The 26,987-nt window shown below is 41.5% G+C and overlaps 1 protein-coding gene across 1 annotated transcript in view; it reads right to left on the bottom strand.

Annotated features, from left to right (window-relative positions):
• The window catches only part of TBXAS1 (thromboxane A synthase 1), a 458,190-nt gene that overhangs the window by 33,120 nt on the left and 398,083 nt on the right, over window positions 1-26,987 (bottom strand). Inside the window, exons 11-13 of the mRNA XM_078673199.1 lie at window positions 16,363-16,451; window positions 12,769-12,906; window positions 1,349-1,511 (exon numbers count right to left, since the gene is read on the bottom strand). Coding sequence (XP_078529325.1) covers window positions 1,349-1,511; window positions 12,769-12,906; window positions 16,363-16,451 — 390 coding nt within the window. The remainder of the gene's footprint in view (window positions 1-1,348; window positions 1,512-12,768; window positions 12,907-16,362; window positions 16,452-26,987) is intronic.

The raw sequence follows: 26,987 nt of genomic DNA, 5'->3' as shown, positions 1-26,987 counted from the left end.
CTTGTTAGATGGTATGCTGAAAGCATCTTTACAGTCTTCAGTTAATGAAGAATGCTATTGACTTTTTAGTCCATTCTGGTGCACAGTTTTGTTATGAGCAGGAACTAAATAAAAATATTTCTCATTTTGTGATTTGTGTGGCATCAAAGAAAGAGTCATCCCAACTGTGTAACTTAGCTGATGGTTCTCAGTACAAGGGGCTGTGAATACTATATTATCCATGTGGCACCCATTTACAGAACTTTTGGTGAGTGATGATACTAAAGGCAAGAAATGTGAGGATCTTTGGTTTCATATTGATAGTGATGTGAAAAAATACACTCTACTGCATGCTTAGAATTTTACAAGAAAACAGAACTGCTGTACAGGTGATAATAAAAAAACTAGAGTCTGCCAACACCCTTGCCTGCCAATGTTCAGCATAATTGGTGTACATGTGAAACATCTCCTTGAGAATGGACCTCATATACACTGTACATACACGGTCTACATACCATGCACTTTCAGTGCAGAAAGCAAGCAATAATAAAAACAAAACGTTCCATAAACACTGTAAAACACTGTTTCTGTTGTTTTCAATGGTACGAACATGTGTAACCACTGATAACCACAGTTTTTAAAGGTATTATAATCACTTGAAAACACTGAAAAAAAACCACCAGAATTTACCAAAAATAGAAACTGAAATAGGAAAGCCTACATATATCCTAGTTGTAATAGGTTAAACTTATGTCATATCCCAAACCACAATATAGACAATCCCCTTACTGCATCTGCCAGCCATAACGGCCCTGGCAGACTACAAAACTCATCTGTATGCTGTAGCTTTTGGCAACAGAGAGTCTACAGATTAGCGGAAAAAAATCAGAATGGAGCCTTGCAGGGTGTCTTTCAATTAACAAAATCTCCTTCTAGTGACTCCCTTTTCCTGGATAAATGCTTATAGGAAATGGATCACAGCGGAGAAAATGTGATGAAAATCATGGTAGGAATATGATATTTTAAAATGTACTGTAGACTTGAACACTTTAGAGTTTCTTCGAATGTTTCTCTCTAATAAACATTGAAACAGTGTACATTCAGTGCCTTTGGAATGGAAAGGTAGCGAACATGCTTGGTAATATAGAATGACCAAATGTACTGTTAAAAAAAGTTGCAAATCTGAAGGAAAATGGCATAATTCAAATCCTTATATTAGCTTCTGCCAAGTGTCAGTTGTATTAAGGTAAGGCCTCCCCCCTCTGACCCGATCTCCTCAAGAGGGGTAAAAGAAATATGCATTCTATAAACAGATATTCCTCTAGGAACTCCACATAGAAGCATGGATAGCTGCCAGCATGGAACTAACCTGGGTCTGAGGGCAGCATTCAAACCTGTACTTCTGCAAGACCCGCACAAGGGTGATCTTTGCTTGCAAAAGTGCCAACCTGACACCGATGCAGCACCGGGGCCCGGCACCAAATGGAAGATACACAAATGGATGGCGCTTCTTCTTGGCATCTGCAGTAAAGCTGTGGATAGAGAAGATTGGATTATTCATCAGGAAGGCAAAGTGTGGCATCCACTCTTAAGAGATGCAGTGTTGTTCATGGTTAGGGGCCTGGGGTTTGCTAGGTGAGCACACTCTCTTGGTTAGCGAGTGGTGTCAGCATAATGGCGAGAATCCTTGGGGTGGACAAGGAAGCGTAAATGTCACTAGCACAGTGACGTTCATGTTAGAAGTGTAATAGTTGGCGAGGGGAGCAGACCCTTGGGCTTCACTATGTCATTTATAATTATGAACTTGTGAGGCCGCTACGGCAAAGACCCTTCATCAGTGCAGTACTGTCCAGTATTGTTAAGGATGAGAAACCACTTAGATGGCTCACAGAGTAGATCTTTGAGCTGTTCTGCATATGTCAAGATTAGAAGTTTCCTCTACCCAACAGATTTGTTGGGCAGTAACCTGGGGGCTGTCATTTTCATTTGTTTTATAGTTAGTAAAAAGTGTTTCTTTTACCTAATTAAACTATCTGTTTTCATCAATCACAGACTAAATTGTTGGGTGGAAAATTAGTCTTGTAGTACTAGAGTCTTTACTAAATAAAATATGATATACGATTCCTAATCCATCGAGCTAATACCAAGTGATTATTACAGTATGTACCTTAAATGCAATGGCTGGAGAATCCTTTAAGAATAACAGATTATGTTAAATACTAGATAAAGGATGGCAAATCCCACCATCTAGGATGATTGATATTGTGCACAATATGAGGCGTGTATGTCATCTGGAACAAATCTTTGTAGTTATTTATAGGCTAATCAATATGCGAAGAAAACTGGCTTTCTTGAAAACTCATATTTGCCACTCTCTAGAGAGCAAGTACAATTGGTTAGTTGTGAAAACGCATACGCAGTGGAAGATTTGGGATTTAGTGAGAATGACCAAATTAGAAATTGACCATGATTGTCTGACTTTATCCATAGATATTGTAAGATTGGGCCCACAAAATCTAACCAAATGAGCTCTGGCAAATTGTTGAACATAGTTCCTGATTAAGTGTCAAAATCTGCATTGCAAAGCTGGTTGCATCCGAAATCAGGGTATTGCTTGATCACTCACACATATATGTCTTTACTAATATGATAACAGAGCTCTGGTGATGGATTCTTATTCCTTTCTTTATCTTGGTCAGATCTTTATGAGAGTGTTTATGACCTCTGTCTTTTACAACTGTTTGCCAGTTACCTAAGAGGTTGAGGTGTGACTGGTATAGTGACTATAATAAACACTATGTTTCTCATATTGTGTTGTTGGCCTGCTCACTTGCATCAAGGAAGAGTGTTATTCAGAGTTGGTGATCCACACTTGCTTTAGTTTGAGGTTTTTTTCTTTCTTTAATACTGTGGTTATTGTTATTATGTAAGTGTCTGGGCTTTTCTCTTCTTCCGTGCATAATTTTTAAGAGCATACCCACTTAAAGCCTTAGCTTAGTACAGATTATTTTTACAGCATTTATTTATGGGGTTGAGCTCTGCTTTCTTCTGACCTTCTATTTTGTTTCAAAAGGGATTCCCAACTACGTATAGATCAAATCTGTTTATTGAACATTTTTAGGATCTTGTACAAAGCCACCACCTACGAGCTGAGGGCCGGCTGAAACAAGAAATCAAAGAAACGAAAGAGACAAGAAAAAAAAATAAAGGAAAAACAACTTCCCCATACCACCCTCTACCCACCCGCCCTTACTTATTAGCTTCTGGATACAGTACATGCCTCCACCAGTACTTCCTTGAGCCATGTCTGGTAATGTCCAGATTTCTACTCTAAGAATATCTTCTTAACCCTCCCGGCAGTTGATTTACTACTACTATGTCTTCTACACGGGATGGAAACTCCACACTGGTTCCACACAAGGGATCAGCATCATACTGCAATAAGTCATCCTCGAATAACGGGTAGACCGCCAGCCTCACTAGGAGGCACCACATTTTATCAAGGTCCTGAAGAAGTGCCGTCCGACGGTTGGGCCTGAATGGCACGAAACATGTCAACAATGCATTTATAACTCTATCCTGGTACCTAGGGACCACAAGATAGCACCACTATTTTTACCTAGTCCTGGCACCCAGATTTAATTAAATGAATTTCTTACAGTTTCCGGTGCCTATTTTAAGTCACTTTCTGTACACCACTATCCACTACTCATATTGCCCATTTGCACCCACCACATACGGCATCCTCAGATCTAAATAACTCCGCCACAGTAGCCACCAGGCCCATCAGACATTGCAGTGCTGGTCTGACATGGAGCGCCCTATGATGAAGCCTGACACCCTAACAGGTGTGTGAGGGCATCACGATCTGAAATTCAGATCTCCCAGCAATACATACTCTGGCCAGATAGCACCTACTAGTGCATCTGCCCGATAAGGGAACTACCTCCTTTCTGTGATATATCTGAAGTGGTAAGACAGTCACTCCTCTTACATTTCATTAGTTCTCCCACCTGCATTATGTCCTACTGTTAAATACAAGGTTAACGTTTTTTTGTTATTCTTCTGTAGAACATGATTTTTTATTTCTGGTATGGTGCCCTGTATGTTTAGAAGACTTGGTGAACTTGATTTACGTTTGAGTAAGTGGTGTCTATGGTCTGAGTCCTGGTGCTGTGATAACCCCAACCAGCTTGGTAAGAGTGTCAGGGGCTTCTTGAGCACTGGACATAGGTCTAATGTCTCAGTGTAATCGATAACACTGGAGGGTGTGGGTTGGACTGCCAAGATAGCCTAGAGGCTGACGTTTCCTAAGATTACAGCCTATCTTTGTCAGCCACAAAATATGAGAGTAGGGTAATGAGTTCTTAAAACTGCTACCTGCTTTGGCTGGTGGATACATCCGTATTTGTATTTGTTTGTTGTGTAACACAGCTTCCAGGGTAGGACTTAGAATGTTTTGTAGGATGGAATGAATACCACCTGTAAACTGACCAAATTGTGAAAAATGATGCCACACCCTTTTCCTACACTCTCTGCCTCTGAAATCTGGACTACAAATACTGTAGATACCAGTATCCTGCTGAATAAGCATGTTGATTCAGGCTTTTTAGGTGTGTCATTAAACCAGCAGGGTATGATGACAAGTATGTCAAGATTGGGATTTTCAATCAGGTTTGTAGGTCTCCTGTGTTTATAGCTAAGGATTGAATATTATGCATTGATATATTGTTTCATGGGCTGGGAGACCTAATCTTCTCTGACATTAGAGACAGCGTCCACTGAGTATTTGTTTTTTGTTTGCTCGAGAGATTTTTGTTTGCGCTTTGTTTTGACGTTTGCACTTTATATTTAGGAGTGTTTCGCTTTGAGGTTCGGTGCCTGTGGGTGCTGTTGGGTTATGTTTGTGTGTTGTTTTGACTGTTGTTTTTTAAACTGTACTGAACAGAACCATGTGCACACCATACAATAAGATTAATGTAGACTTTCTCATTGACTAGCATTTCTTCTTACTGCAGACTACTTGCTAGATCCCTAAAACTTTTCTGTTGACCTGAAAACATATTAATCCACTCTGAATCAGAAATTAAAATGTCACTTTCACTCCTAAGAAGCAACTGAAAGTAAAGATAGTCCTCATTACAAATGAAGAAATTCAGAAAGTCCTTTCCTACTTTAGCCTTGTTGCCTAGAAGCCACAGAGGAATCAGATGAACAAGTTTCTTAACAAAGCCATTGGTCAGAAGTTGTATCCATGCCATGGCAAATAAACACTTAAATATACAAAAGTACAGTGCAAGTTTCCTCTTGACTGGTTTCTAGATATTTCCCACGAAGTAGATCACTGGAGAAAATTTCAATGGTACATAAATAAAGTTAGCTATCATGCCTGCAACGTTTGACCAAAGCTGAGCTACTTGGTGGTTTCATTCGAAAGATAGGAAGGACTTGTCAGTGGGAAATCTCAGGCACCTGTCAAAGAAGCTGGTCTCAATGTTGTGCTGTTTAATTGGCGTCATTGGATCGGTTTATATGTTGCTCGTATAAAGACTTTCTTACCCCTTGCATAGCGATCATTCCATGTAGAACATGACAGCTCCAGGCCCAGATTCACCCGCCTTCATCTTTTGTGACAGTGTATGGTCTATTAAGGGCATTGCATTCACCATGCAGTCTAGATTCCTGTGTGTTTGACAACTCTATGCCACACGGCCCTGATCAATTTCTAGTAAACATGATCCTGTTAGCACGTTGTTGAGAATTGTATATAGTTTTAGGAAAATATTGTAAGCGACCTAAGTGTTGCTGCATCCTCATATACAGAGGATAATTAGGTCCTTGCCAGAGTGCTGCCAGTTAAATATGGACCATGTTACGCCACATACATTACGACGTATGAGACCAATACGCCTCCTTCTCTAATAGCAGCAGGAGTATATGGAATATGACATGCAGGCCAGGCCAAACAAACCAAGTTTTATGCTTTGCGAAGTGGTTACAAAACATCACGGTATACGAAATGGAATGTTCTGTACATAATAATACTAGTGCGATACATAAATAATAGAAGTATTTTCCCGCATACACCTAGCTTCTTTTTACCTTTGTTAAACACTGAAAGTTTGCAGTAAACCTCTAGTCATGCACCACTTACCTGGGAACTTAGATTTCAGAAATCAGTTGTGGACCAGATACATTAGCTACATCCTTGTGATTCATGGAGGTCAGGAGAAACAACAGCAACTTTAAATTATTAGAAGGAGGCCAGATACCATATAAAAATCCTAAAAAGATCAAGGAACAGACTGGGGTGTAGATCAATTGTTCTATTACCTAAAGGAAGATGTCTTCTGAGTGTAATGATGCCAAGCTCTTCCTCTTTACTATCTTAATTACCATACCTCCGAATTGTTGTTTGATCTTTCATAAGGTTTCTATAACTAAAGAGAAAAGTTAAAGGGAGATGGGCATCTCCTGTCTGCTACCTTAGTCACTACCAAGGCCTCAGATTTCTTCTTATATATACAGACCCAGCCTGAGAAATTACTATTGAGCATTCACACCCATCATCTGACCCATCAGCTTACCCTATTGTGACACTAAGTGGACTATGCAAATTCAGAATAGAGGAGCATCAAAAACAAATGCAAATAGGTTAGTACTCATCAACCGTGCGAGCACATCTAGCCAAAACATTTCCAAGTATTTTCATATCTCTGCCAGCGTGCAAGAGACGAGGCAGAGTTGATCTCCTTAAACAACTTCAGCACCCACAGATCCAGCTCCTTGGAAAATGTTGGGCACCTCACGATCCTAGTAATAATTTGTCTCTCAATCCGGGTGGTGTGTCGCACCATCAAAGGCAACTCTGCACCTACTCTTGAGCATCTCATCAACAGTCCCAAAAGCGGCGTATCCCCCTAAGTACACCGGAGTAGTCGCTTTTCACTGATGTCTGTATCAGCCACCCATTTTGCCACATATTGAATGTGTGATGCATAATAATACAGTTCCATATCTGGAAACCATAGCCCTCCCTTCGCTTAGTCTAATTTTAAGGTGTAATGTGCCACTCTGCTTCTCTTCTCTGCCCATACTAAAGAAACCAACAAGCTGTTTAGCTTCTTGAAGATGGCCATAAGCAGCAGGCACAAAGTCCTGTGTAAAGAAGCTTGACCCAAGCCGAAAATTTTAGACTGATACCCTTTCTGTTTGGGACTTCAACTAGCTACTGCCAGTCTAGCGTGTTAAAGGCTTTGGCTATATCTACAGATGCCAAAGTCAGCTCCATATCCCAACCCAGCACAGAATACATAGCAAAATAGCCTTCGTAGATTCATAGTCATACCTCAGCCAGGTACGTATCCACACGTGGACCAGGAGTTCCACCACCCAGTATCTTGCAAAATTGTCATCAGTTGACTTACTGCACTCAAATTTGAGGGTTTTCAGCCCAAAATAAAGAATGAGGTTAATTCTCTGGGTTTCTGCATTTACTCTAACCTCTCCATGAACTCTCATTTTGACCTCACCAACAAACCGACATAAGAAGCTTTTTTCTACCTAAAACACCTCAGACCTTCCCTCACTCAATCAGATTTCTGTTACGTGATCCAACAATTTGTTATCTCAAAAATTGACGACTGAAATGTTCTCCTCACTAGAGTTAAGAAAACCTCTCAAAGCCCTCCTTCATTCCGATGTGTGCCTAACCACAAACACCAGGACATTTTAACACATTTCCCCCATCTTGAGAGACCTTCCCTGACTCCCACCAGAGGCAAAGATTTAATTCAAACTCACCTTTCTGACCTTCAAAGCCTTGAAAGTAGTCTAGCTGACCTACCTTCACTCCCTGCTCCTGTTCTGTTTGTGAAAGAGAGCTGAGAAACAAAGTCTTTCCTCCATCTTGATTGCAAAACATAGTGGGCCCGATTCACAGAATGAACTTAAGACTCAATCCTAAACTTACTACTATTTTGGTATTCACAGAATGCACTTACTACTTTTGGCATTCACAGAATGAACTTACTACTTTTGGTATTCACAGAAGTTAGGATTTTGTCTTAAGTCTGTTTTAAGACAAACTTAAGACAAAATCCTAACTTCTGTGAATACCAAAAGTAGTAAGTTCGTCTGTGAATGCCAAAAGTAGTAAGTGCATTCTGTGAATACCAAAATAGTAGTAAGTTTAGGATTGAGTCTTAAGTTCATTCTGTGAATCGGGCCCGTAAATCCTAGCAAGCCTCAAACAAATCCTTCTCAGGAAATGCTACTCTGATCTCCTTAAACTGTACTATTTTTGTTGTCAGCGCTCTCGCTATTACTTTACGTATACCCCCTTCAATCTAGTTACATTGCTCAAATACCTGGTTGTAAGATGATCCATTATTGTTTCATAACTCTTATATGTGCACTAGGGAAATTTATGTGTAAAAGGCTCTAACCCCTTGAAAGTGGAGTTGTGCTACTTAAGAACCTTACATAAATAAATATCTGATACAATCACAGCCATATTTCAGAAAGGGAAGATTTGTACAGGCAGTTTTAGATACCTTGGCCATGTGGGGTTGAAGTGTTAGGTGGTTTTCTGATGCACACCTTGCAAATTTCACTTTTGAGGAGAAGGTTGGGGAGAGTTTTTCAAGCTAAGCGATTATGTCATTCAGGGCCTATGGTTTATTGAGTGCAGGTGTGGTGCAATAGCCGAGCAGCTTGCTTATTTTATCCTGCCTCAGAAGACTCAAGATGTAAGGATAGGGACATCAGGCCATGTGCAGTTCCCTTCCACCCTAGCCTGAGGCTAACCAACCTGGGCATACAAAAAAGACGGACAGTCATTCAAAGCAATGTAAAAGCCTTGAATTGAACTATCATTTTTCCAGAGGAGCTCAACAATTTGTTTAGGCCAGATCATGTCTGGTTTGTTCAGTGGTTATGGGTATCTGAGGGAAGATCTTTCCCGATTAAGAAGCATCTTAGTGCTAGACTCACACTTAGGACACAGTGGATTTCATGCACTATGTCGCACTATCGGGTATAGGTTACTTCCACCTCTGGACATGAACCACAATGTCATATATACTTGCACTCAGGTGGCATTGGTCATGAACATTGAGAAGTAGAGTGCAGCGTCTTCATTCTGTGGCAGCCTCCATAGTCCCATGTGAGCTTGCACACACCACTCCCTTCAGATCATTCTAAAAAAACTCTAGTTGAAAGTAGAGGCCAAGTTTGTGAATGAAAGATGGTTTTTATCCAAAGATAAGCAAGCTGGGGAAAAGAAAAAAAGAACTCCAATGGTTTTGGAGCTGATACCTTCAACACAAGGAAATAGCAAAAAAGCTAGGTCTTGCTACTACAGGTGGTGGATATTGGTGCTTTTCTAAAGGCGCTTAAGCACCGTGAACTCTGTGAGCATGCCTCGAACAGAACTGTACCTGAACCTGTAATGTCACCATAAGCCTATCTCCCTCGATAACCCGCAAATACAAAAGCTAAAATGTTAGATCCAGACAGACCAGTAGTTATGATGAGGTCAATGACATACGCAGATGAATTGCACCCAAATATTACATCTTTTTCCATCCTTTCCAAGTCTCTTTAGTATCCACTGGGACATTATTACTGAACCCTAATAACAAACAGATATTGTTTTTAGGGTAATTAAAGCGTCACCTCCATGTGGAGGTTGACATGATAAGGGAAGGTCAGTATATGTTGTAGCTGCAATGTTTCAGTGACTATTATGACAACTAGAATTAGGTTGACATAAGGCTGGCCATGGCAAGCTTATGATTCCACAGCAGACTATCATTTTTGAATAGCCAAGATTTTTTCCACCTGGACACTTCCATATTTCCACATTCAGAGAGTCTTCCACCCTCAAACATTCGTCCACTGGGAATTCATCAAGTATCTGGAAAGCCCTACTGACACAAATCCAATTGACCCTGTCAATCTCAATTTTTAAAAGGGGCTACAAAGAGCTCTTTCTAAAATTCCTTTCTTAAACCTGTACCTACCTATCATTTCCCATTGTTTCTTGTCCCTTGAGCCTGTACGACAAAGATACTACTATCTTTCTGAACATTTAGGTTTCTTGCTCATTAACTTAGTTCCTTGTTGAGAGTTTTGTGGACGGGATACTCTGTCAGAAACGAGGTGGTTGCCCCTTGCACAGTATTACAATTGCCAGAGTTTACAATGCACTTGTAATATGGGTCATGTGTCATGCTTCTGATGCAGTATACCATCTGCTGAACTGTAAATAAGGGCACTAATTCCAGTTTGTGGTCAGTGACTTGACATGTTAGTTCAAGAACCTACATAAATGAATTCCATTAGCTAACTACACCTCAGAGTGTTAAATGTCGTATGGCGCTAGAGCACAGTAATGGGGTACTGCCAAAGAAGCATCGTGGTCAGGGATAGGTCACTGGCAGAAAGTGTTCTGCGAACACTGCACAGCATGTTAAAATCATCAGAAAATTGTCTTGACAGTCAGATGCTCACCCATAGGATCTCCACACAGACCTAAAGGCTCTAATGTACCTTAAGTTCCAGTGGATGGACACACAGACAAAATGGCCAGCATATGACCCCCTAGAGGAACAAAAACTGATCAATTAATGGACAATCTACACAGGCAACCAGAGTCACATGATGGGTGCAGCAATTCTGAGATCTCTTACCACCATACTCCCACACCATGCACCCGACTAGCGTTAAAATGTCAACATCTGGATGTCTCCCCTGATGGAGGGACAATCTCACTGCAGCAGTGGAGTGGTAGTAGGGTGTCTGCGGTGCCCAGTCCCGCTTTTGGTAAGAGTAAACTTTCTAAATGAAGTAAACTGGTGTTCACTTCTGTCAGCAAGGCTCTCAGGGCCTAGATACCCTCGAAGGTGATTAGCCGCGCTCTATAAATCCTGACTGACTTACTGAGATGTGTGATTGAGTTAAATAATCAAACAGCAACTGGCTCTTTGCTGGGGCGCAGGGGGGAAGTCTCTGCAGCAATGACGGTAGTGGAAGGGAGTTTCCTGGTGCCTACAGCCCTCTGGCCAGAGTCTGAAATGAAATAAACTGGTGTTCACTTCCGGGACTCTTAATCGATTGAAATAGTCGATATAGCACCAGGCTCCTTGGTGGGAATCAGACACACAGGGCCCTATTTACAAGCCCCTATCGTCACCACAACGTCACTTTTAGTGACGTTGAGATGGCGATATGGGCTTCACCTTATTTACAAGGCAGCATTAAGCCACTTAGCGTGGCTTAACGCTGCCTTGTAAATGAGGCCCCCTTTCATGCTGTATTTAGTGTGAAAAAAGGGAGGGCAATGGGTGTTGCGGTGGGCGTAAATAGGAGGCAGCGCCAAACTTAAGACCAGGATAAACCTGTCTTAAACAGGCGAAATGAGGATAAATGCTTTATTTCTCTTCGTTTTTGCTGTTTCAATGAGAACTGCCATGTGCAGCACACATAGAAACAGCAAATTGGCTATGATTGTTTATGTGCAGGAAGGTGCCCCTTCCTGCACATAAACAATAATTTTTAAAAAAAATGCTGTTTCGCACCTTCTGAAAGCAGCACACTTAGAAGTTACAAAACGGCATTTAAAGATTGTTTATGTGCCAGAATGGGGACCTTCCTGCACATAAACAATCTTTTCCTCAACACAGGCACCCTTGCACTATGGTGCAAGGGTGCCTGCGGTGGCGCTAGGCATCAACAATTAGAGCCAGTGCAGGGGGAAACGCTGGCCGGCACCATATTCTAGTAAATATGGTGCAGTCCTGGGTTTTCTAAAGTGACAAAGCATGTCGTTAGCCTTCTTGTCTTAAAGACACGCTTTCCAACTTTATTGTAAATATACCCCACAGTTCCTTCCTCTCACATAAGAAACCTTGAATGCTCGAGCTAAAATCCCGATTCTGACGCAATCAGGAGTTTGCGCCTGGACTGGAATGTGCACTCCAGTGTTATGAGGGCTTTACTGATTTGTCTGAAACTTTCACCAAGCAGTGTGTGTCTCTCTGGCATTCTACCAACTCGTTGAGCCAGCTCTTTTGAGTCTGTTATTTGTAATTTGAGGTGGATACATATCTCTTTTAAACAAAATGGTCCTGAGAAAGGTCTCGTGTACTGCTGACATTGACGACTGAAACGTCAACTGTGTTTCCACTTCCTTTGTATAAATCTTTGGATCCTCGTCCTTGAATCATCTGACCTACAGATTGGATTTATTCCATAAACAAAGAGTGGCCTTAACATACATTGATTTATGATTTTAAACATCACTGCTAATCTACTTTGTATGCACATGATTAATGTATGAAGGTTATTTCTGTTGTGTACCCTATGCTTTTCGTGACTTGCATCATAAAATAATACTTTTCTTCATAAAATGTATATCGCGTACGGCTGCTTTCCTTTCGGTTGTCTCTTTTTGATAATTCACATTGTGTCTTATTGCTGGGTTGTGCTATATGCTTAACTCGGCTTGTCACCATTTTGGGACATGCAATTATGTTTAATTGGGTAGTAATAATTTCTGAAAATGAGTCCCTAGTTGGCCACTTACTTTTGCTCTAATTGCTACCCAAAGTCGCAAGGGGTTATCAGGTTGCCCTTTTAGTCTGTATACTTTATTCAATGGCATGCCACTGAAGAGTCAAGGCAGGCAGATTCCTGGCCAACCACCTAATCGATGCTGAATAAAGGTGAATAAAATGTTTGGTGTATTTAACATTAGCTAGGTATAGTATAAAAACCGCAATGTACCGCTCAGGGTTAAATCTCTCTGGTTCCGGCCAGTACTCTGGGTTGTTGTGGATATATCCTACAGGTATCTCTACTACTGCCCCAGCTGGGATATGCTGCCCCGCTATCGTGCAGTCTTTGGCCGCCTCCCGGGCAAACCTGAAAAAAAGAAGAATACACATTGGTCAATAGAAATAATTGGTCAACAAAGTTGAATTTGCCACTAAACAAAATAGCAGTTTGTACCTTATGGTAGTTTCACAAAAGGAACACAATGTAAAATCTACAGGAATTGGTGGAAATACACTTACGAACTCTAGAATGTAGTTAATCTGTTACTTCAAGAGACTTACATCATTCACAAATTTATTTTACGGCGGGTAAAGTTCTGGCATTTCAGTTGGAGTGGCCCCCAAAATAAAGTAACACTCACAAACCAAAGGTTGCAAAATTCATGATCATGTTGGCGTTCCCCCCTGGAAGTGGATGCACATATGTTTCTGTCAAATGTAGCAGTAGGTACTTAAATAAAGTGTTAAACGTAGAGAAAACATACTGGATGCAATGGGTGTGTAGAGGAGAGGGCTTACCACATGGAAAGGTAATTTCCCCGTGGAGGAACAAAATGTTACTTTTGGAATTCTTCATTGGAACTTCATGCAAACATACAGAATTGTCCAGCTGCTGGAAATTCTGCATGGATAAAATGTGAAATTTGAGTTCTCTTGAAATTTGTGATTGTTGCAGATTTCACAACGTAACCAACACTTCATGACATAATGCCTGTTAAATTCGTATTTTACTGCGGCACTGTACATCCAATTGTGCTTCATTATGACTTCACATTTAACTGTGTGATTACCATTGCAGCTCAAGAGAGACCTAGTCTAGCATATTCTTCCAGGCTGAAGAATCTAACAAGGAAAAACAGCTGCAGAAAAGGGGCAACATTTATATAAGGTAGGTGATGAACATGACAAAAAGAGGCATATAGAAAGTATGCAATGCCTCTTTTTCAGATTCAAGGAAAATGGTTTAACAATCTCTTAGACAGGGAAGCTCTGCAGCACAAACTAGAAGACAACAATCTTGGTTAGGAATGAATATAACCCTAAAAATAGACTTGATCACAGAATAATAGTGTTGTCCTTGTATGGTAGAAACAAAAAGGGAGATCCAATGCCCGATGTTTTGTCTCTAAAGGAACTGGCATCACCAACCCTCAGTACCACCATCCTTCCTACGAAATAATTCTGACATCAAGTACCATGCACAGAGCAGCCCTCCACCAGCTGAACCCTTTCGGGGCTTCTGTGGGGGCAAGCATGCCTACCCCGGCCCTTGTTCCTGAGTGAAGCAGTGAATCCTTCCTGCCTGTCAAATCTGCCGCCTCCCCTGTCTACCACACAACTGCCTCTATGGAATCAGATTCCACACTCCATTGAGTTCTGTCTGAGGATTTGGCAGTATCTCGTTTTAGGTGATACGCAAAGAGCTAGCTTGTCTCTGTTGTGTCACCTCAAACTAAAGCACTGTCCCAATTTGCAGATCAATAAATGGTATTGCTGTTCTTCAAAGTGCAAATATGGGGGTCCAACTATATTTGAAAACTGGATAATTCATTTCTAGGAATGCTGAAATAGACCCTGGTATCTGGTCAATGGACTAATCACGCTCTTATCTTTAGCAACCGCCTCGCAATATCAGAACGATGCAGCTCTACCAAAAGAACTTCAACTCCTATCCGAAGCCCAACTAGGCATCCCTGCTGTGTCAACCATGCCCTTGGGCCCTCATCATTTCATTTCCAGACTAATGGAGGTAGGACGGAGGACAGCTCATGGCCACGCGTTCACCTAGGGAGCTCTTTCTTAATCAGATTGGAAAAAAGGCCGTCCCTCACCTTCAACTGAACCTCATCCTTGTTCTCCAAGAAGGGCATGTATTCATGTTATTCTAGGTTTCAGGCAGCACTAACACTCACTTCCCAAACCTGGGTGGATGCCACTAGATGTATGCATATCCCACTGCTGTTTAATTGTGACTAACATTTCTGCTGCAGTTTTACATATTCTCCTGGAAATCTACTACTGGTTAACAGTTTAGTTCTTGGTAAAATGCAGAGGCCATATTTCAAAAGTGGACAAGCAGAGCCAATTGTTTCTACCTTTAAAACCAAACTGGTTTTGTAAATAATCTTTAGCCATGCTGCTCTGCAGCATGGCTAAATAAGAAAACAAAGGGTATGATGTGGCTGGCTGCCTTATTTTGGCGGGTCCCATGGGAAGGGCAAACAGAAAATCGACAATCTGGGACACAAATAAGAAGCAGACAAATGAGAGTGATAGGAAATCCAATCAATGGTAAGCAATGGGTGGGCTCCAAGCTCCTGTATGTTCTCGGTAAGCCTATAATATGTCTTGCAACAGACAATGTACGCACTGTCTAGTAGGTCTGAACTAAAAATGATATGGTGCTTGCTCTCTTCATTTTGTTGTCTGAATTTTAGTATAATTCAAAATGTTTTGGTAATAGCACAGTCTTGTAAACATTTTGTTGTTACTGAATTATTTAAAGGGCTAAAGAACTAATCCACCTTTTAGAATTCAGTGAATTCGAGTTTCGATCATATTAGTGCTTTTTCACGGCATGATAAAATATTCAAAAGCTTATGAAAACTGTTCTGCTGGATCTTTGCACACAAATAATGAGGTATCAGGTATACATTATGCGTTTCTTTCTTTCTTTTGGCACTCTCATTGTCTCTTTTCCTAGTTTGCGTTACGCACAATGGTGTATTATTGATTATAGCCTTCTATTGTATTGGTGTGTAGAGATTGCAGGAGATACCTGTGTTCACAGAATCAGCACTGTGGTGGTGGCAGGCTTAAGAAATGGGAGAGCAAATACAGAAACAGCAAAATGGGATCTTTTAGACACCAATCTGAAATCAGATGGTCACGCTCTGATAGTCGACCAATGCATAAAATAACCATTAAGTTTGTACTGTGTGGTTATTACATTAGGCGGCTTGGATTTTGAGCTCCCCTAAGAAACATGCACAGGTAACCTTTGAAAAAATGATGGAAGAAAATTGTTATTTGAAACTTTTGAACAAATCAGAATGCAGAATCTTGTGAATACACTTTTTAAGTACCAAAATAGTTTAGTTCAAGCAAAACAAATGTGGCCTGAATTTATTTATTAACTCTATACAAAGATTTTTAAAATACAGAATAAAAATATAACTCCTATAATAAAGTGTTAGTGACGAGAAAATTTAATTCCACGGTAGTACGACCAAAAGTATAGAAGATAAAGACCAGAGTGGGTTTAAATACACCCAAAAATCCAACCGCAAAAAAATACCAACAACTACAAATAGCGAGCATGAAATGAATAGTGTTCTTGGCCATTCCTAGTAGAGAAATGGCAGGCCTCTGCAGAGCTGGATTTTAGAGATGTTTCTCTTATTTGCCATCACTCAGGTATAGAACAGTGCTTGGCAGCAATGTTACTGGTGACAGTTCCTACAAAGGGTTGCCTTTTTTCCATTTTACTATACCAGTTGCCCACCGTCTTACACCCTACAAACTACTGAGAAACAGTGAATACCTGAATGCAGGTGGGTACATGCGCAGGGACTCTGAGAGCACCATGTCCAGGTAAGGCAGCCTTTGCACCGTTGTGTAGTCTGGTAGACTCTGTAATTGCAAAAGAGATATTTACCATTCAGCAATGAGCAACCTAAGGATAAAAAAAAAAACTGTTGCGGGCAGTCTACACCCGTTGATGCAACAAACCTTCCTGACAGCATAGGTGTTCTTTCGTGAATCGCAAACTGCAATGTGATGGCTTATTTCGTATGATTTGCAACAATTCTCATTTATGATGGAATCACAGACATAAAAATGTCTCTTGGTGCGACGGAAAACATGAACATTGCCGGGAAAAGCCCCCACTTTTAGCTTCAAACCCTCACTGATTCTGCAGATTCCTCTACGAAAGGCTTCACCCCAGGATTCTGGTTAAATTCTACTCAGGCAGCATTGGTTTTGATGCTGTCACTCTCGCTTGAGTACCTTGGATGGACGTGCTAACTCTATCCTGATTATGCATTAAGGAGCAATGTTTCTCAGCCTGTACCGCTAGAAATCCTTAACACCTTATCAAGGCTTGGCTCAGAGCCTGCCTCCAGTATCCCCAGAGCCCTTGGCTTACACAGGCTGTGCACAACGGTCCTCTACCTAGTTGTCTGTCTCCAGTATTCACTGAACTCAATGTTATCTTATCCAGTTCCTAATCTGCATCCAGTGTCTCCAAGGACAGCAAGTACTCAAGCTAGGCCATGCATAATGGTACAAGCATTATAGTTTGCATTTAATACCTTCACCTACCCAAAATACTCTATCCAGGCATTCTACAGCCTATTAGCATGCCCCCAACATCTATACTTGACTCTACTTATGCTATCCAACCTAGTTATCACTACCCCGATGCTGAGAACTTCCATCTAGTGCCTACAAAAAGCATGTATGCTCAGTCCCGGATGCACTATGGACCTACTTTTATTACCCCCAGTAACACATCCTATACTTCAGAGTCTTGTAGCCAGCTTTCAGTCTCCTCATTGCTTTTCAAACTGAGGGAATCTATGTCACTACCTCTACCTCTATTACTTCTATTACCTTATTTACCAGTCCGTTATAATTATTAACTTGCATATCATAACCTTAATATTATATGTTTAACATAAACATTATTTGTGTTTTTATGGATTTAGGTGTTTTAATCGAAATAATTGAATTCATGATTGATTAGAATGATGTTTGAAAACTCCTTCACCTAATCACATTGTTAACGTATTACTCCAGCACTTAACCAAATCGTTACAATTACTCTTTCCCTGACCTAAATCTATTCCTTATCCTGACCATTAACCTATACATTAACTCATCAGACGGATAGAGATAACACACTCTTTTTGCCATACATGATCTCCATACAAATTGGACATGTTCTTTGTCCCATACATTTGCACTGCCTCACACTGTATGTTGAACATTTAGCTAAGACAATTTTTGCCCTAAATTTACTATTACTATTTTTTCACTGGAGAAAACCATAAGCATGCATGCCCAATTGGTGGTTACAACCTGAATTTTGTACAAATGCGGCAATTGAGGGCACACAAAAAAAATCCCATACATCATTATATTCAGGCTAACAAAGGCTCTGTTGGGGACACACTGACTAAGTAGGAGGCCTTCGAGGTCTACATAAGAGGGTTCTGTATTAGAAAGACATTTGGGGTTTGCAATGTGCTTCAGGGAGTAAGGAAAAACCTAAGAGAGAGAGTTGATATTAAAAGGTTGGTGGGTAATTGTGATACTGTTACTGATATGATGAAAATTGTAACATTACTAGATAGACTGCACTCACTTAATTCCAGCACTATTGCAGTTGTTATTATAGGGGGATATTACAGCGAGAAGGCGATAGAGCAGGCCAACTGCAGGCGAGACTTGACCACTCTGGCACACCCCGTGCCATAATAATGGTGTTAGAGAGAGCTGACGATCTGCCCAAATAAACATTCATAAATGAATAGGGTCCCTGCCAAATATTAGTCTTGGTTACACTCTGTTCCCATATGGACAAAAAATTGGCATCACTTAGCAGTTATGTGGGTAGAGCTCAATTGGCAAGTCTTATCCATGACCAGGAAGAAACTCTGAATTCCTACCTCACAACAGATGAAATAAGAAATGCAGGGAAAGGTTGGCTTACAGGTGAAAATACTACATTCTACGATCTGCTGATACACCGTTTTCATGATATGTATGAGATAGTCAGGGGAAATGGTATTTTAAGGCCAGCTACACATAGGGCCTTTATTGTTTTGCCCAAACCCAGTTGTGAGCCATTCATCAGTTCATCCCATCACCTTTTGTTACTGCTGAATTAGAATTTAAGATGTTTAGGAAGGTTTTGGCACTGATGCTGTTGCGAGTCCTACCTGAGATGGTCCGCCAGCACAAGTAGGATCGTTCTGGGTTGGAGCATGTCTACGCATGTGAAAACTGTTTTCCCTTCACAAGAGGGATATCAGAAACTGATCAGAAATCGGTGGTGTTGTCACTTTATATGGAGAAGGCGTTTGATATGCTTACTTTTGAGGAGTTCTTATTATGGGTCAAGCTATTGTGTTCAGAACCCACAGCTTGTGTTAGGGCATGTGGGGTTGTATCTGGTTTGCATGGCTGAGATTAGCGCGCAGGGCGTGATCCATACTATTTCTCTATATGAGGATAATTTCTGCTTTAGATCCATGATATTGAGAAAGGCCTAAGGCTAATTATTTAAACTCTGTACTTTTGTAGATCTGGTCTCTTGGTAAATATGAGTAAGTCCTGCATATTCTGACTCCTAAGGTTGGTACATTTTAAAATGAATTTTACCAGTAGGCCATCTGCAACTGGTAACATGTGTCGTACATCTGGCCCTAAAGGTTTTAAGGAGCTCAAGGTTCAAGATCCTACAGTGTACCTTATTTGACGTCACACGTACATAAAAGTTACTCAGGGGTTACTCAGACCTGCCCTTGGTGCACAGCTATTACAGATTAGTTTTCCCTACAGCTTTGGCTTGCTCTAGACTGCACACATTTGGACAGATGATCTAATTAATAAGCTGTCAATTAGAAGGAATTCATGCTCTACTGAGATATACCTCTCAGGAGTATTGGGTGCTTATCGCTGTGACATGGTGTGCACTACGCCTCCTCAGGTGGCAGTCGGAGAGTGGAGTTAACTAAATGGGTAATATCGGAGAATGATTCACATTAGTCATTGCTAAAGAGGCCTGAATGGAGCTATTTGTAAAAAAGTGGAATACACTGAACTAGGACTAAAGTCTGATGACAGACTTATGTGAGTGAACTATTATGCTTGATAATTACCAATTCAATGTACATTTATCCCTGTAAGTGTATTTTTTACTCAGTTATAGTAGATCGTGATTGGTGAAAGACACAAGTATTTATCATTCTACCATCTTTTTTTTTAATTAACTTTATTTTTCAAATTTTACTTAAATGCAAAGGTTACATATATGCATATCTGTTCATTTTTGTATTATCATTCTGCCATCTTTCATGACACTACACTTATTAAGAAATTGTGTTAGTCCAACTATCCATGTGAATACCACAGTGGACGTAATGTTCCCTGCAAGGTATACAGTATTGACACCTGCCGTTCGCGCCCAGTTACATATCCTTGATTTTAAATTGTTGGCCCCGCCTCATACTAGTGTGTGTGTGAAGACCTACCCTTTACTTATGACTAGTCATCAACCTAGAGGAATGCACCAAGCAGGCTATCCGCAAGGACAAGAGGACACTGGCCCGGTCATTGGTTCATGCATGTAGTGCGGTGGTGGCAGCAGTTTTGTAGGGATTATAGTATGACAAGGCCTTTTTACCTTTGTCATGAGAACGTGAGCCTGCTGGGCATTCACCGAAAGCTCCACTGCTGGCTCTAAACCTGGGATCCTAGTGCCGAGATCTTGTGTGCCTGGATGTGTGCATGTATACCAGTGGCTTTTGGTTTGCATTGCTTGAGTGCCTTAGTGTGTCATGGGCCCGTGAGATCCATTTTGACAGCCCTTGGCATTTGCATCTGTATGAGATGGAGGTCAGGTATATCGCAGGCATTCCTTGTCTGATTGGTGGAAGGGAACCCAAACAATAAGGTGGGGAAAAGGAGATGCACTTCCCCTTAGAAATTCAATTAGGTCCTCTCTGATATGCAGGTTTGCTGAGTAGTCTTCCTGAGACTGCCTTTTGGTGAATGGCAGAGGTAAGTGGTGAGACTGTAGTTCCTGTTGTCAGGGTGTGACTGATTCTTTAGAAGAACAGACCTTTGTTTCTCTTCCTGATCACTAGCAAATGTGGCTGCTGATTCTCAGGTGCCTCTGTGTGGATGTTCCCACCTCGAGATGGCCAAGCTGTGAAAGGCATCACTCGAGACAAAGGCAGAGACTGGAGTACAGCCTGTGAAAGACCACGAAAAGGTAACTTAAGACATTGCAGTATTATTATTTGGGGTAGGTGACTACTCACCTTAAGGAATAATCACAACCCTGGTGAACCCTCATTGTCAGAAAATTAACCTGAGACAAAAGCCCTGGTAGCTGTGGCACCGAGCAGCCAGGCTTAACTTCGGGCAAAACGAATTAGAATAACAGAGTAAAAATTAATAAACATAGAGTAAAAATAGTGTAAAACTGAATCAACAAAATGACACCAAAATGCAATAATCCAATAAAGTGACCCAGCCAAGCCTATCTGTGAACCTGGGAGCTGCTTACACAAGGGTTGGTCAAGTTATCTCTGACCAAGGAAGAGGGGCTCCATAAAGTACCCACAGGACTACTGCACAACTAAGACTGGTGTCTGTCTGACCGCCAGGTAATGGGACATCACATGGAGTCCCATCTGAAGGAAGAACTGCCTGATTTCTCCTGGGAACCCAAGGAGTCCTAACTGAGGAAGAGGGAAGAAGCAAGTTAACCGTGCAGGAGATGACAAGGTCAGAAGCAGATGACTTTGGTTCAGGGTTCAGTCCACCAGAATCTCAAACTTTGTAAGTGGCAGGAATGAAGATACTGACCAGTGATCTTCCGAGGAACCACAGCACTTCCAAAGCGTTCCTGAGCACCTCCTGTTTCATCCCCATTGTGCCTGCCATGGAACGTGTGGAAGTGTGCCCGACTGAAGCCGGGACCAACAATTGCTATACGGCACCTGCTGCATGCCTGCAACCCCAAACAAAGTGAAAACAGCTCTGCCCAATCTATGTTGTGTGTTCCTGGCTGACCCAAAACTATTGAAGATTGTGAACCTATAGTGCCCAACTGAGGGTGCCCCCAGTGAGTGGCTAGCCCAGTACTCACCCCCAAGGATGGCATGTAGACTATGCTGCTCTGAAGCTCGAGCCAGTTGCCTTCAGGCGCTAAGTGCCAAATAAGTGTCTGGCATTCGAGGTACTTAAGACCCCAGTGTCTGGTAGGTCTGCTCCCATTGTGCATTGAACAGTGTCTAGAAGTACCCCGTCATTGACAGAGGCTGCGTTTAGAGAGAGAACTGCTACTTTGCCAACTATGTAAAGCGCTCTGATACCTTTGGGTCGAGTTTGCGCTATATAAAACTGGTTCAAATAAATGAAATAAACCACCTTCTAGCAGGAGGCCACAGCACCACTGACGTGTACTCTAGAGGATTCATGCCCACCGAGCATGCGGGATAGCCTGCACTGCACTAAGAGCTTGGAAAAAGGCCCCTGCCTGAAGCTTCCACAGCCATCTAAAGACTCACTGTGTGACCTGCAGTCATGCCATGTGAGCAGAACTTTGTGCTTGGTCCTGCGTGCCACCAGTGAACCTCTACGGCCCCATGAGAGGAATGGATGAGGGACTACACTGGCTATCTAGCTCCAAAGGGACTGAGAGCGGAGGGTGCGCTGAACCTGATCTAGAAACTGAGCCACCAGAATCCAAAACCCGTAGGGAGGAGGAAGTATGGTGGTGTGGGGGCTAGAGCATCTAGCAGGGTCCCACCTTGAATAAAATGGGACGCAGCCGAGCATTGGGTATATAACGCATTGTTGTAGTGTGTAGGGTTGTGCCCTTGTGAAAAATTAAGTACTTGCGAGTCTTTATCAAAAGAGAAACTCTGGGCTGGACAATAATATTATTGAGCTGCTAGGTGTGGTGTTGACAGCCAAGTCTATGTACCTCAACGCTACCCTCCATGAGAAGCCTGTCACTGCTCACCATTGCTATCACTTAGAGTCAAGCGCTGAAAGGGTCGTACTTAACCCAGTTCAGAGCCATATTCAACTTAATCCCGAAGCAGTAGAGGCAAACAACCCCAGCCACCATGGCTGTGGCACAGTAGCCCGTGCCTACCCAATGGTTTCCTAATAGCATCCAACACTCTAAATGCAAATATTGTATGTCAAATATGCTATAGAACATCTCTTGAATGACTCACCAGTTTAATTTGTTTCTAGTGGATTTTGTTCCTTAATTTAGTCTTTCTTATTTGGTTCTTTCTCAGTTTGACTCCAACTCTGATTTACACAGGATTATGTATGTACCTAAACTTTGACTCTTGTATTGTGGCATATGCAACAAACAAAGAAGAATTATATAAGAAAACACGCATTGGAAAAGCCAACAGGTCTTGTCTATAGACTGGGGCAATGTGGAAATATGTTGGGTTGGGGTGGCGGGGGGTAAGGAACAAGAAGCATTCAGGGCCTGGGGGAAATGAACACGAGGGAAGAAGCACATGGGTGGAAGCAACATAGAGCGTGGGGGGTGTAAGGAAAGCTACCGGGAAAGAAAGAGTAACATGGAGTGTGAGAGAGAGAAGCACAATAAGGAGATAGCTGGAAAACATATACACTTACATGGAGTGCTTAGGCAAAATGAAAAAAGTAACTCCATAAAAGTGAGCAAGGAAACGAGAAAAGTAAAGAGGTAATGATCCAGGAGAGGAAAAAATACAAGATGGACAAGGCAAGCTATTGAATAAGAAGCAAGCAAATGAGAGTGGCAATAAAACCAACCAATGGTAGGCAAGTGTGGCCTCTATGCCCACTATAGGTTCTTGGAAAGGTAATATTAGGTCCTTTTCAATTACATTACGAATATCCTTAACCTTCGTACTATCCTTAACCAATTTATCTTAATTGAATTCAAAGAAAGAAGTTAGGTCCAGTCAAATCTTTAGTACAGAAGCAGGAGATTCAGGTCCTGCTGATTCACAGCACAAAGAGCACTAAGCCCTAGAAGGTTCACTAGGCCTTTCCTGGGACCAACCTCTACTAAAGCCTGTGGGTCCGATTCACAAAAGTAATCTGAGACAAAATTCTAACTTTACAACTTTCGGTATTCACAAACGGCATTTAGGAGTAGTAAAGTTAAGATTTTGTCTTATGTTTGTCTTAAGTTTTGGTCTTAAAGCATTTTTGATGTTGGTGGGGATGCTGTTTTACAATATGTGTGTAGAAGGAGAAAGACTGTTTTCTAGTTTTTTTCTGTTTGCATCTCTTTGGCTCCAGTTTTGCAATAGCCTTGCTCTTGAATTGTCCAACTTGGGTGTTAAGGTTTTTTAGGTTCTTGGCAAAGTATACTGGGTGTTTCTGAGGGCCTTGTTGACCCTCTTACATGAGCAGCTGGTCTTGAAAAACACCTGGGACTGGAAGTAAAGCCTGTGTAGTTCCTTGAGTGTAGGAATTATGTGGTTGAACAACCTTGTGCTGTAGTGTGGTTCTAAGCCTGATTGTAGTCCGGTACAAGGTGTTCCTGCTGATTTAGTCCTGTAGCTGGGTCAAGACAGACTTTCCTATTATTAGGTGGGGATAGATCAAAAGTTGATGAGGTCAACGGTGTGCAGGCTTGGCTTCTTCAGTAGTGGAAGGCTCAGGCTAGTCTTGAAGGTGCCTGGAAAGGGTCCTTTGGTAAGGGAGATATTGATGATTTCGAGAAGGGTTGGAAAACATTTAAATATGCAAGAAGGTGGAAAGTTCTCTTCAGAGGAGATGGTCTTGAGTGAGATAGAATGTTGACAAGTTCCCAATAGAGCAGTGGGACATGGGAGATGAAGCTGATGTCTGGTTCATGTAGAAATGATGGCATCTGATTCAAAAACAATGTCTGAGCTAGCTAAGTGTCCACACACTTAGCTAGCAGAGACATTATGTGTTAAAAATAAAATCTGGGAAGCCTAATGTCTAACTAGCATTTAATGTAAAATAGCAGTTGGCAAAGCAAAAGATCAAAATACAATTTTTATTTCAACTAACCAGGGCTCTCGTTAGGAAACGGTCAGTTGGCGCTAAGAGGGAAAAAAACATGTTAAATCGACCTAGTATATACTCAGTTTTTCTCCATACAAGTCAATGTAATATGACCATGTGACAGAAACTTGTTATTCTCAGCAATAAGGCAACTAATGTACAAAGGTCAGGATCTCATCCTCCAGGAAGTGTAAGATTTAGAAAGACAATTATTCTCATAAAATCCCCTTTCTCCTGCCAGATTTGAAAACGAGAGTACGCTACTGGGAAATGTACAGTGTGGAACACAGGGCATTATGGCTTCTCGACTGCTCAGTCCATTAAATGTTTGTGATTAATAAAGTGTTTTGGGAAACTTCTAGCACATAGAAGACAACATTCATACTGATTAATACTAACTAGATTTGTGATTACATGTATGATTGTTAACATTTCTCTTCCTAGGTATATATGAACATGATACAAACAGATTTAAAGTATTTTTTCACAGGATATTTAACAGTTAAACACAAAAGATTCCTTAGATACATTTGAAACAGCAGAACAGGTCTTCTAAATACTGAAGAAAAAAAGTAACCAAATTTCATGTAGCAATTTGTCCTCTGACAGCTGTGACTGTAATTTGAGTGGTAAAGAGAGTCTAAGGGAGGATATCCGGTGCACATGGGCCAGAAATGAAGGATAACTACTCAATATATGATCAACTCTTGATTCAGACCAGTTAGGAGCCCATTACATGAGGGTCGGTAAATGTCCTGGTATCCCCCTTCCTACAAAAGTGTAAGTTACCAGAAAAGTAAGTTTGTGAATACCGAAAACTAGTAAACCTACTCAAACATGTAAGTTACCTTTGTGAATCAGGCCCGCAGTGTTGCTAAGGATCTGCTCTACAGCATGTGCCCATGTCTCTAGAGACACTTCCCAAGAGACATGCTTCAATAGATGAAAGCTAATTTCTAAAGCCATGATTTGTAATTGCCCATTATAATATTAACACTTATAATTCAGGAGGATATCTGGATTCTCAGCAGGCAGGCACTCAAGCGCTGAAAAGTGTTCTTGTTTAGTTAGGTGGATCCAACAAGTTGCTAGGAGCTATGGGAGCACTGGCAGGGTTTGCTTTTATTCTGTTCCACTGTTGACCGCCTGCTGCACCATATTGATGGGTCAATTAGTCTCAGTTAAGTGGACTCTGAATGAAACTTAATTTGGAAGTGATTTCTAGGACAACTGTTGTTGTCAAAGGGGTCCTGCAGATGACATCATAGTCCTGAAGCAACATGCATAGTGATATGAGCTTCTCTCCTAGCACTCAGAAGCCAACCGATGTTGCATGGTCATCAGCAATTCAGCCGTCAAGACCTCAAGGTAATGTAAGCTCCAAATTCTCTGCTTGGCACCTCCACCTGTAGTGAAAATGATAGTCAGTCTGTGAGACCCTAGAACTCAAGATGGCTGAAAGTCCCCTGCCTCCAAGTTAATTCAACAGGGCTTCGAAAAAATGTTGTGTCAAGAGATGAGGATCCACAAGGCAGGTGAATCACAACTGGAGCCGGTCTGACCGCTGAGGAACATAAGCATTCACAACCAGGTGCCTCCAGGACTTCATTAGGGGTCAACACGTCTATAACATCCTAGCCACTCCAACTCTCGGCTAAGGATGGCACTTTCCACAATTGGCAGTGACACTTTCCTAGATCACAAGCTGGATTTTATCTGCCCTGTACTGCCACCGCGTACTCGCGCATTAGAAAACTATTCTCTCTTTGCATCCCTTCACAACTGTGCAGGCATTAATACATCTCTTAGTAAACAAGCCAAACATATGTCTACAGCTGTGCAGAATTTTGTTTAGTGCATATTCTGTGATGTGCATTTATAGATGCTCGCATACATACTTCTTTATCATGGAAGTTATCAGTAATCAGTTACACTTGAGCTAATCTCGGGCACAGTGGTCTAGGAACTGTATGAGGCATAGCATGCAATGGTTTCAGACATTCGGGCCTGCTGTCACCCTTATCCTTCTTTACCCTTGGCCACCATAAGATATAAAAACATCCCTTCTCTATAAAAAAAAAAAAGTAGTAATATCTGGTTTATGTTGTTTCAGCTGTCACATGTCATAGGCTCGTTAGCAACTGAGGCTCTGACAGATGTGCGAAGGCAAGTGGAACAATGTAATTAACAAACAGAAACACACGTGCCAGAAAACGGGCACCTTGAAGAAACAAATCCTTATTTTATTAGTCCTCTGAATGAATCTGACATATGAGCAACAGCCAGACTCACAGAGATGTCCAACTCTCCCGTGTGATTCCACAATGTTGACTTTCTCCATATTGACATTCAACAATATCGACTGCACAA

The sequence above is a fragment of the Lissotriton helveticus genome, chromosome 1_1 (assembly GCF_964261635.1).
Source record: "Lissotriton helveticus chromosome 1_1, aLisHel1.1, whole genome shotgun sequence".
NCBI lineage: Eukaryota > Metazoa > Chordata > Amphibia > Caudata > Salamandridae > Lissotriton > Lissotriton helveticus.
Note: the sequence above shows the minus strand (reverse complement) of the source record. Positions and strands in the feature narration are given on the sequence as shown.